At 41.6% G+C, this 12313-nt stretch overlaps 1 protein-coding gene across 1 annotated transcript in view; it reads right to left on the reverse strand.

Annotated features, from left to right (window-relative positions):
- Positions 1-631: 631 nt before the first annotated feature.
- Positions 632-12313, reverse strand: part of LOC106810162 — a 20287-nt gene continuing 8605 nt past the window's right edge. The window contains exons 3-4 of the mRNA XM_014813445.1: positions 10694-10842; positions 632-862 (exon numbers count right to left, since the gene is read on the reverse strand). Coding sequence (XP_014668931.1) covers positions 644-862; positions 10694-10842 — 368 coding nt within the window. The 3' untranslated portion in view covers positions 632-643. The remainder of the gene's footprint in view (positions 863-10693; positions 10843-12313) is intronic.

Raw genomic sequence — 12313 nt, forward strand, 5'->3', positions numbered from 1 at the left:
GTGTGTGTGTGTGTGTGTGTGTGTGTGTGTGTGTGTGTGTGTGTGTGTGTGTGTGTGTGTGTGTGTGTATGTGTGTGTGTGTGTGTGTGTGTGTGTGTGGGCGTGTGAGCGCGTCTTGAATAAGATGTTGTCCCCTATCAATCTAGTCGTTTTTTTCATATTAGGTGCCCCATGACCTTAATAATTTCCTTGTTTCATCAGGCAGCTACTAGCGAACATAATGCAATAAAATCGCATCACGGGGGGGGGGTGATAGCCAGCAATAGCATACAACTGTTAATTGCCTCACTAATCACCTTTCCAACGCTGCTACTGCCAGTTGCTGGATAGCTCTTTTATTTGATGTATAATTGCAATATCCCGATTGTTTTAACTGAAAATCTATATTTTGTTATCGAACAATTGCGCAAACTTTTCGGTATCATTTAAAAGACATGTACAGCGTATAACGTGTTAAAATGTTTCACTTTAATTTCTACGAATATTAGTACCTATAAAAATTTACCACAGCTGTAGATACCTTTGGCGATGTATATATAGTTCCGCTGCAACGTTTATATACGACCTTGAGAAGAACGTGTAAAATGGTCAAATGGCCGTGTCTTACGAAAAATGTCATAATTACGCTATAATTTACCACCATTTACGCACCATATATGTCCAGTGAGATAAGTAACGTAAGCTTCGGGTGTGTGCTGACTTGACACTCATACAGTCCCGAGTCCTCCTGACGAGGGTATTTGAGCTGCAACGTCCAGTCTAATGAACCGGACTCGTGGATCAGTTTGAACCTCTCGTCGTTGGTGTACGTGACGTTGCTAATCGACAGGATTGCCAAGTCCCGTTTCCTGATCCACGACACCTGGTAAATATACAAACGTATGTGATTGAATAGATTATAACGACGGTGAAAATGTTCGCGCTGTCAACGCACGGCACCTGCCCGTTTCATTATCATCTTAATTCTCATACAGAAAAACAAAATATAACCGTAAATTTAACGTCTCTCCCACTTTGACTTAGCGCTAGCATGTATGAGAAAATACGGTGGTTATAGGCATTAGTACTGAAACCCAGTTCGCGGATGGTGGCGCTATACGTCCGTTATAGGTGCTACACATCAGCAGGTCTATCTGGATAGTAATTATCGTCTTGTTACACATAGAAACTGGGATGAAAAAATCTGGTAAATGGTACAGTTATATAGGTTATCTGTATCGATTATTGAGAGTGCAAGTCAATCAGACAGTACATATTTCCTTATGTGTCATTTTTAAGCCTTACTAACCTACCAATTTACTAACCACCACAAATGTTCAGGGTAACTGCGCGTATACTAAATTAAGTCACATATTTTCGAGATTGCGAAATAGTAATGGGCACAAAGCAAGAACAAGGTGCATTGAAAAGTACATGCGCTGAACCAGATGGCCGTTCTAAATTGGGTCCCGGAGTTGAATGTAGTCACGTTGGGAGATGGAGCCATCTCAAGCCATGCAAGGCCAGGATTTAATGTTGCGCATAGCGTATAGATTAGGGCACCCTGTAAATCGATATAATTTAAGAACGTTGCAACTACCCAGCAATAGTCACGCAAGTCAGGCTGATGTACCGGCAAGTAATGAGGCTGCGCACATTTCCTTGCTAAATATCGCTATACGTATAATAGTACATAAATACATATATTATATATATAGGCCTATATATATATATATATATATATATATAATATAATTACGTATATAGTAGAACGAAGGTTGCACGGACGCTATATATACCAGTAGATAGATAAATTAATGTCTATAAACATAATATCGGTTATGGTTTAAACCCATAAACCCATATAGCCTGAAGCATCTAAAACAATATTACACCCTTAATAGGAGTACCGACTTTTTAAATACAGTCCTTTCGCTGGTTATTCACCATAATTGTAGTAAAACTTACATAGCATGAGAGACGCAGAGCGGAAACAGAGAGGCAAAGTTAGAGACAGAGAAAATAACGGTGATGCATACATGCATATACACACACACGCACGCGCACGCGCACTCACACGCACACGCACACGGACACGCACACGCACACGCACACGCACACGCACACGCACACACACACACACACAGAGGGAGAGAGAGAGAGAGAGCGAGAGAGCGAGAGAGAGAGAGAGAGAGAGAGAGAGAGAGAGAGAGAGAGAGAGAGAGAGAGAGAGAGAGCGAGGAGCATGCGACAGAGCGAAGGAGAAAACGGAGAGAGGGCAATTAGAGACGTTGGTCAGTGCACGCGATACACAATATACGTATATCTATATTGACGCAAATTTAGCGAACTGTCCCTGGCCATTAGCCAGTAGTATGGGTGAATCGGGTTAATGAAAAAACAGCAGGTTGAAGTCACACTTTACAACTGAACAAGTTCATTATGAAGAACCGATGTTTCGCAGAAAAAATCGCAAATATAGATAGTTGTCTGCGAATATAAGGCAAATAATCATTATTTGTCAATACACAACATGGCCTATCAATGCCGCACTAGATCTGTTATTGATGACTACTATATTGAAAGCGGAGTAAACGTAGAGGAGTCTTATTTCTCATTGTGTTTGAACAAGTATAACAACACCGAGTGAATAGCTAGCTGGTCACAAATAGCAGCATCGTTTGAGTGATTATTGTGGTTTGTGGCAGAAGTGAGTGTTACATATTGATAAATATTATATTGCAGGCTAGTTTCCTTCCAGTTCGCGTCTGATATATGTGGTGGACTCAGGCATATGTGTGAATATGCATACATACGTTCAGACATGCACTCACGCATGCACGCACGCACACACACACGCACACACACACACACACACACACACACACACACACACACACACACACACACACACACACACACGCGCGCGCGCGCGCGCACACACAGACGTATGCATGTAACGGACGCACACTCGCGAGTTAATATACTAATTTTGTCAAACCATGCGCAGATTAAGCATTTACCGGTAATCCTCCTCAGGTTCACTCTCAATACATGATTAAATTAATTGTTTGATTGTATGGCTAGAGCAGGCTTTGTACGTATTCGTATGCAAATGCGTGAAATTTCTACCATGAAGAGAACTGACTGATGATTGAATCAGGAGGTTTCCTTTAACAGACCAGGAAAATGTCCTTATTGCAGCTTTCCTCTGATAAGCGCGTCATTTACCGCTGGTTCCTACATTTTCCTTCGTGGCGTTCCTCCATTTCCACACGTTAATGAGCTTTCTATTTTCAAAGAATTAGGGTGAATTCAATACTTTTTTCCAGAACTTGTGAAAAGAGATTACTAGATTATCGCAAAGCATTGCACGAGTGGATATTTTTTCGATGAAGCAGAAGAGCTAAAAATATAGCGAAGAGAGATTTATTCCGTGAAATGCAGCTTGCGTGAAGATAAACACATTTTTACATGGTACAAAAATCGTTAGGAACAGACAAACAAGCTAGCGGGTTTCTTTCCTTACTTCCTTTGCGATGGATGTTTTGGATGTGGAGCGCGTGATATTTATATACATCTCACCAACGGATTATACGCCTGCTAGCGCGATTTGCTTTGCGCGTATTTTTTTATATGGCATTACCTTATAAAACCACGTATAAAAGGTATATAACCTACATATAATGTGCTGCACCGACAGACCGATGTATTACACAGCCCCTTCCTGTAATAAGAACTATCTCAGAATATTGTCTGTAAATTTTAGCATAATCGATCCGTTACATATGTAAAGAAGCGTTCTGCCACTATACGAGCAGACGACGGGATATAACGGCAAGATCTCTTAATTTTTTCTCTAGATACAATGTTGCCTAACCTAGGTCAAAAGACAAGTATACTTTTGTTACAGGCATGTTTGATGTTTACATATTAACAAACCAGTACTGCAGCAAACCAAGTCACAATCGCGCAACAGTAGCCCCAATTTCGCAGTCTTGTGTATTTCGCGATTGTTGAAGTATCATCCTCGCGTGTCATAAAAATTTAATCTAAACTTAGTTTCTAGCAAATGGTATATCGTATCGCACTGCGCGATCAAAATAAAGCGCATCGATTAGGGTATTTCAATATCAACGAGCGAGAACATATCGGACTATAAACGCTTCGATACAGCACAGCTATAATCTATAACTATAGGCCTATCACATAAAATTGTGATGACGATTACTATTGTGTCCGATATATCAACATGACATAGAGGGAGATGGAGAGAGATCGAGCGAGAGAAAGCGAGTCTGCGTGTACGAGCATGCATGTATGTGTACGTGCGTGTATGTGCATGCGTGCATGCGTGGGTATGTGTGCGCAGTTAATCCGTCCGCCAGTATGTGAAATACTGACATAGCGCCCTTGCGCCACAACGTCACTATTTCACATACGCAGCGTAGAACTATGTAGAACTGTTATGTATTGGTCAGAGCTGTATGTCACTATTCTACGTTGTGCTCGCCAAGCTATGTGAACATTTCACATAATGATTTTGTTGGCGTTTGCCGATAGACGCCACTGTCACCATTTTGTATACCTATTATGTGTGATAAATTCAATTACTTTTATTGAAGAGTAGAGGATTAGAACGTATTTGTAGAGCTGAAATAAAAAATTCTGTTGTAGGACGTGTGTTAGCGGTAAGATCTTTGACATTCGATACGTTAGTGTATTTGTCGCAGATAAGTGCACGAGAAACCACTACCAGCCAGGTTTGATCGGAGCCAGCAATGTATTGTTGGAAAATAGGTAGCCTACCTATTAGCTAAAAAAAGCTAATATTAGTAAGTCTGTACGCCGTGCAAGACGGTCTTTGATATTCTAAGATTATGTCTACATGTTCGATCACCCGTGTGTAAAATATGCGGTCTACAATTAGGGGGCCTAGTAGTAGTATTAGTAAGTTCAAAGTTGGTTAGGGAACTAGTACTAGTAGTAGTAGTAGTAGTAGTAGTACTACTAGTACTAGTACTAGTACTACTACTAGTACTAGTACTAGTAGTTAGTAATAGTAGTAATACTAATGCTAATAGGGTCTATGTCCCCCAGGGTACTGCCGGAACGTACCCTGGGTACGGTCCGGTATACCGGAACGTACCCTGGTAACTATCTAGCTGATATGGTTAGGGTTAGTGTTAGGGTTAGGGTTAGGGTTAGGGTTAGAGTTAGGGTTAGGGTTAGGGTTAGTGTTAGGGTTAGGGTTAGGGTTAGGGTTAGAGTTAGGGTTAGGGTTAGGGAGTAAGCGTAGGCGACTCCCTAGACTCGTTAGTGGAGTAGGCGAGGTACGGGCCGGCATATTAGATAGTAGTATTTAGTACCAGGGTACGTTTTGGTATACCGGACCAACCCAGGGTACGTTCCGGCAGTACCCTGGGGGACATAGACCCTATCAGCAATACTAATATTCTATATTATCTTACTCCTGCTACTACTCGGCCCCCTAATTGTGGACCGCATATTTTACACACGAGTGATCGAACATGTAGACATAATCTTAGAATATCAAAGACCGTCTTGCACGGCGTACAGACCTACTAATATTAGCTTTTTTTTTTAGCTAATAGGTAGGCTACCTATTTTCCAACAATACATTGCTGGCTCCGATCAACCTGGCTGGTAGTGGTTTCTCGTGCACTTATCTGCGACAAATACACTAACGTATCGAATGTCAAAGATCTTACCGCTAACACACGTCCTACAACAGAATCTTTTGTTTCAGCTCTACAAATACGTTCTAATACTCTACTCTTCAATAAAAGTTATTGAATTTATCACACATAATAGGTATACAAAATGGTGACAGTGGCGTCTATCGGCAAACGCCAACAAAATCATTATGTAAAATGTTCACATAGCTTGGCGAGCACAACGTAGAATAGTGACGTACAGCTCCGAGCAATACGTAACAGTTCTACATAGCTCTACGCTGCGTATGTGAAATAGTGACGTTGCGGCGCAATAGCGCTATGTCAGTATTTCACATACTGGCGGACGGATTAACCGGTGTGCGTGTATGCGCACGAGCGCGCGCTAGCGTGCGTGTGTATGTGCTAACAAGGTCTGGAGTATGACGCAAGTGTAGATATATAATAATATAGACAATGACGATCCAAATACAGATCCATGTGATTTGAGCACTTCCTGATCAGTACAGAACACTGCAGATATTAACACTACGCCGTAGTATCAATACAAACAAAACCAAAGGTAGGCGACATCAGTGTTACCAATAGGTCGATTATTAGGTAAAGTTATGAAGGCAACCACCTGAACATTGGATTATATCGGGAAAACATTATATATATCGAGTGTATACTCGATACATAACATTCATATATCCCTCATTCCGTGCGAAATGCATTTTATATTTTTCAATGTTTCACAAGTTTTCGTACAAATAAATGCAACTGCGCGCTGGAATTTCCATCATATCAGGGGTTAATAATGAGAAATTTGTCATTAATAATATTGCCCTGAATATATAGATATATAACTCGATCGTTAAGTCTAGAAAACTTTTATGCATGCGTTCAACGCGTGCTTTCTGAAAGCCAATGCAGACAATCTTGCGGTGACATTTTGCTGGATAAAAAGCAATTATGGGTGTAACCACGGACCTGACAAGCTATGCGGTTGTCATCCCTCTAGGTGTTGCTAATGCTTTTTTATCAACAAATATTATGCTGTACTATTAATGACAAAAAGTGATCGAGGCATAATCAAAATACAACCAAGTGAATGCTAAGTAACTATTGTATTATGTAATATAAATATTAATATATATTATATACTATTATAATATAATACTTATACTCATATAGCCGGACGCATTATGTAATAAGTGATAGATTTCAGGGAAAATTGTACACACAAGCACACACAAGCACACACGCGCGCGCACGCGCACGCAACACTCTACCCTCACAACAAACCACCACACGCGCGCGCGCCACCACGCACGCACGCACGCACGCACGCACACACACACACACACACACACACACGCACGGGCGCGCGCGCGCGCGAATGCATGCACGGGCGCGTGAGCGGAAACCACACAAAGGTAATTGTGCATATTCTATACCTCTCATAGATTTTTTCCTCTACCCTCCCACCCTGTAAATCTCTCAAGCCCTCTCATTCCTCTTCCTCTTCGCAAATTTCGTCTACCCTCTCGATCACCTTACCCTCCTCTCCCTATCCGTATGACGCTCGTCCCATTTTCATATCCCCAATTCACTACTTTCTCACCGTCCTCCAACTTCTCTTTCTCCTCTTTCCTTGCTACTCTATGTTTCTTTATCGTGCTATATGTCCCCTATACTCTCACTTTCTCAATTTTGTCACCTCCGCCAGCTTATCCACTCTCGCTCTATCATACATTCCCGTCCCCCTCTCTCGCTTTCTCACTCTTTCGCGCGCGCTCTCTCTCCCTTTCTCTCTCACTCTCTCTCTCTCTCTTTCTTTCTTTCGCGTATTGTTATGAGCTTACACCTCCCTCTCTCTACTCCATTACCATTCTTCCCCCGTCTATCCCTATCTTTTTCTATCCCACTCGCTCCGTCTTTCTACATCGCCTCTTCTCCTTCTCTACTTCATGTGCTTACATCTATTATCTCGCTTGCTTTACGCATTTCTTTCGAGTTTGCTCTCATTCTGTATCTATCTCTCCGGCTCTCTCTCTCTTTCTCCATAGCTGTTGCTGATTAATAAATTAGATCAGTACGTCTTTACCTTCGTCTGCTAGATTTCACTTCGCTTAGGCTTTTCACAATTGTACGATTTTAATTTTTCATGGCGCTACATCTCAGCGGCTTGCCTCCGACATGCATCAGAGCTAATACGTTTTTCCCTCACCATCTTTGTTTGCGATATACATGAATGCATTGACGAAGGAAGCGTGTAGTGCAGAAAACGCTGTACTTTAACACATGAACAACATTAATGTTGAAACTCACTAGAATAGGTTCACATAATAGGAATCCATATAGACTTACAATATACAGGTGCTACTACGCAGAATTCGTATAAAGTACACATATATACTGTACTTGATCAAACTGTTATTTTATACCTGTAAATATTTTCATCGCTATTATTACCACCACCTGCCCATTAGGCGGATCATATTATATTAGTCGCTACATTTCAGAGATCATTTGATCTGAACACATACCACTAGAAAAATTTATTGACGAAAATAATTCATCATCTAGTCAGCTCTCTATCCCCGCGTGTACGTAAGCAGGCACAGGAGCGTTGTGGTTGCAATAATAATTACCCGACATCACACACGCGATGGCGCATGTACACGCGCAACATGCACGCACGTATTGACGGGCTAGCGAGCACGCGTCCGCACGCACACACATATACAGACCGAGAAACGCGCGCCCGCCGCTGTGTAGTCACCACCGCTCACATGTGAAATGCGCACGACGCACGATTACAACGATACTGACACTTACACTGATTTCTTTCATTTTAATTACTGCACACTGGAATATACGACAAACACACAGCAGTCACGGTATCACCTCTAACTTTCATTTTATAAGAACAATCAATAGTTAGCATGGCTGTGAGAACCAACAATTAATTACTGGGTTGTTCGAATTGTACCAATGAAGCTGTAACAAGAAAATAACCTAATGTGAACATAATTATATACTATGCTCTGTGATATTATAGTTATATACATATACCCGTGCGTTGCAGCTTGGCAAGATCGGAGCGTATCACATCAACATAATTTGAAGCAGTTTGTAATATTAGCAGATCAAATGCGAGAAGATTAGTCTTTCCTGTTCCGGTTCGATCACCACCATTTCCCAGTCCAACGTTTGAAATAAGTTTTCGGAAATCGGCTTTAAGCTAAATACGCGTCGCATGTATTATGCGCTTACAGTTAATGCTTGTGTAGTCGCCGATGTGGAAATTAAAACCGCTGTCACAAGAGGATTGTTCACTCTGCAGCGACGAAAAAAACATTTTCCGATTTGTTTAGAGATGTATCCACGCACATTAATATATAATTAACTAATAAGTAGATTAGAATCACTAGCGAACAGCTGTATGTCGACTACGGTATTTACTGTTACGGTGCACATGATAATCTCCTATACAGCTCCAGCAGTCCTTAAGGAATAGTAAAGCTGGTTAAGGAAAACGAATGAGCTGACCTTTCGTACACAAATATTTTACACATACGCGAACTAACCCCACGTACGCACGCACGCACCCACATACACAAACACATTGTATAACGCATATATGTGCAGCATATATACATAGCATAATGTGTATAGATAGCATATGTTAATGTACATAATATAATATAACAATGTATATAAAACAAGTAAAACATACGCAGGGCCAAAAGTGGTTAGGATGTCTAATACCCCGCACAGACTACGAATTTTAGCGCGCGTCAGACGCGCGCTAACTAGGAGCGTACAGACTGCATATTTGACCCTACTTTAAATAAGTCATCAGTTCTCCCACCGCTCAGTTCCCTGCTCGCCACGTCACTCCACAGACAGCGAGGTACAGCGGTGACCCAAATAAGGCTATGTGCATGCGCATTGCGAAACTTAGCGTGCACTAGGCACCGGATTATGTACAGACCACTGATCTCTATTATATTAACTTATACTAACGTTAGTATAAGAGAGATCAGTGGTAGAGACACAGCTTAGAGCGGGATAACTTGGTGCGCACTAACTTAGCCCTGCTTCGTACGGGGGACTAACTTGGAGCGGGCCACCGCGTAACTGGAGCGGGATAATGTGTACACACTGCAATATTTAGCAGGCGCTAGTTTAGTACCATATCAAATTCGTAGTCTGTACGGGGTATAAGACAGGGTCACGTCTACTTAACAAACGGCATCTTGATGAGAAGTAGCAAAACTGCGAAACTGTGTTACACGGTTACAGGTCGTCAGTCCGAAGAGTCACTGGTCCGAAGGAAAAACTAAACATTTTCACTGATATAATCAAGAGTCCATATTAGAAAATTTCCTATTATGGAAACTTGATAAAATTTAGCAAAAAAACGAAGTATGTAACCATTTTAGATCGTCTGCAGTTGCTTCATTTCTCCACCCACTCAGCTTCTAGTTTGGAAAAATTCTGCCTCTATTTTGAAACCTTTTTGTCCATTTTCATAGAAATATTTAATATTTGGGTTTCAAACCAAAATTCCAAATTTTTTCAAACCAATTTTTTTTCAAATTGCGTGTTCAAAGCTACCCCAGTTGACGGTACCGTAAAATGCTTATATTGTAACAAAACCGAGCAATACTAAAAGCCTCTCCCAAACCTCCCCCCACACACATCTCCCATCACACACCTCCTGCCAATTCTACATTCCCTGTGAGTATTTCGGACTAGTGAACTAAGGACTAGTGAACCTTCGAATTAGTGAACATTCGCTTTGGACTAGCGAGCTGTCACCCCCCCCACCCCCACACACACACATCTCCCCCACACACCTTCTGCCAATTCTACATTCCCTGTGAGTGTTTCGGACTAGTGAACCTTCGGATTAGTAAACCTGCGGACTAGTAAACCTTCCTTCGGACTAGTGAACCTTCAGACTAGCGAGCTGTCACCGTGTTATACAGTCGCAACAATATACATCGGCACATAATTACACTCACATGCTTGTCACCGATGTTGTGTACTCTACATTGCAGATAAACCGTTTTGTCCACCTCTCCCGTAATGTTCCTCGGTGTGAGAGGATCGAAGTAGACCTTGGACTGCTGGTCCGTGCTTGACGTACCATAGAAGCTCCGCGCGCCAACAACTGAAAACAGACGAATCTACGATGAAGTATCGTAACTACACTAGCCAGTATCATCAAGTATTCATTGGCATCTGGAGTTATACAACACGCCAGGGGATGTATTGTAGACCGTACATACATATTTTCAAATTTCATGTAATTTAATATATATTACAAATAACATTTTATCACTAATGTTGAAGGTAGAATTTCACACATGGTTCGCGTTTTCCTAATAGACTGTACGGGTATTTCACAAATGTTCGCATTAAGGAACGTTATTGTGAAGCCATTAGGAAGTATGACTTGTCTATTGAGTTTTAGTACATGAATGTGTTTGAGACTGCCGAAAAAATCCGAGAATAGATATTGCCATAGGGATCTGAAATAATGACATTCTGTGGTAAAGCGACATTCGTTTTCTACAGTAGAGTTAAATATCCAATATATACATATATCATATGTATATATATATGTGTATATATATATATATATATATATATATATATATATATATATATCTGTAGAGTGTTTTGCGCATGTTTGTATTTTCTTTTAAGTGTTTATATTATTTGAAGCATAGTTATTATTTTGGAAGACTTTCACTAGAATTTACAAAACACAATAATACGACATCGGGCTTATGCAACGCGTATATTTGTCAAAATGCCTTGTAAAAATTATCTACCGTCTCGGGTAAACGCTTTTAGTAGAATTCGCAAAAACGTGCACACATTGCCCGTATCCCTCTCCGTCTAAGGGCGTATTTCTGTTATCACTCAGCACTGTGAACTCGTGTTCATTCGTATAATTATACGCACTTCTTACCAGCGCTGATCTTATTACGGCTCCCTGCTTATGTAATTGCTATCGCCCGCGAATTACCGCAGCGCTGATCAGAGAGAGCAATACGGGTTTCAATGAGATGTATATTCAATTCTTAACCCCCATCACAACCACTACTGCCCCGAAGTTGCTCAAAATGCATGACGAGTTTGTTTCGTTAGGGGCGCGAGCCTCTAATTCAGTCGTAGCCGCCTCGTGCGTGGCGTCTGAAGACGTCCGATGTAATAGTTGGCAGTGTTCCCAGCCAGCCGACGTGCAATCAAAGGTCGGCACGCCGAGGCAGAGCCGCGCACCGCATTCATGGCGTCTTGCGCGAGACATCTGATATCTCTCGCCGCATTGTTCTATGGCGAAGTTAAAGAATCATTCGTACGCGCATTCAAGGTGGTGCGGCTTTAACAGTTGGCAGCGGCCGATCACTGGCCTGCCGGGTGTAAATGAGCGAGCGACCGACGCGCATGCTAGAGGGCGGCCTTACTGTGTATCTATGCGGGTTCAACAGCCTCGCCTCGCAGACAGTACGGCCACTAACAAATCTCAAACAACTTTTCGACCCTTCGGCGTTCGAACGGGTAGCTACTACCGAATCCGTCGTAATTTTAACTCAAGTGTTTTAATGTAATATATATATATATATATATATATA

This window comes from Priapulus caudatus, unplaced genomic scaffold (genome assembly GCF_000485595.1).
Source record: "Priapulus caudatus unplaced genomic scaffold, Priapulus_caudatus-5.0.1 Scaffold415, whole genome shotgun sequence".
Taxonomy (NCBI): Eukaryota; Metazoa; Priapulida; class Priapulimorpha; order Priapulimorphida; family Priapulidae; genus Priapulus; species Priapulus caudatus.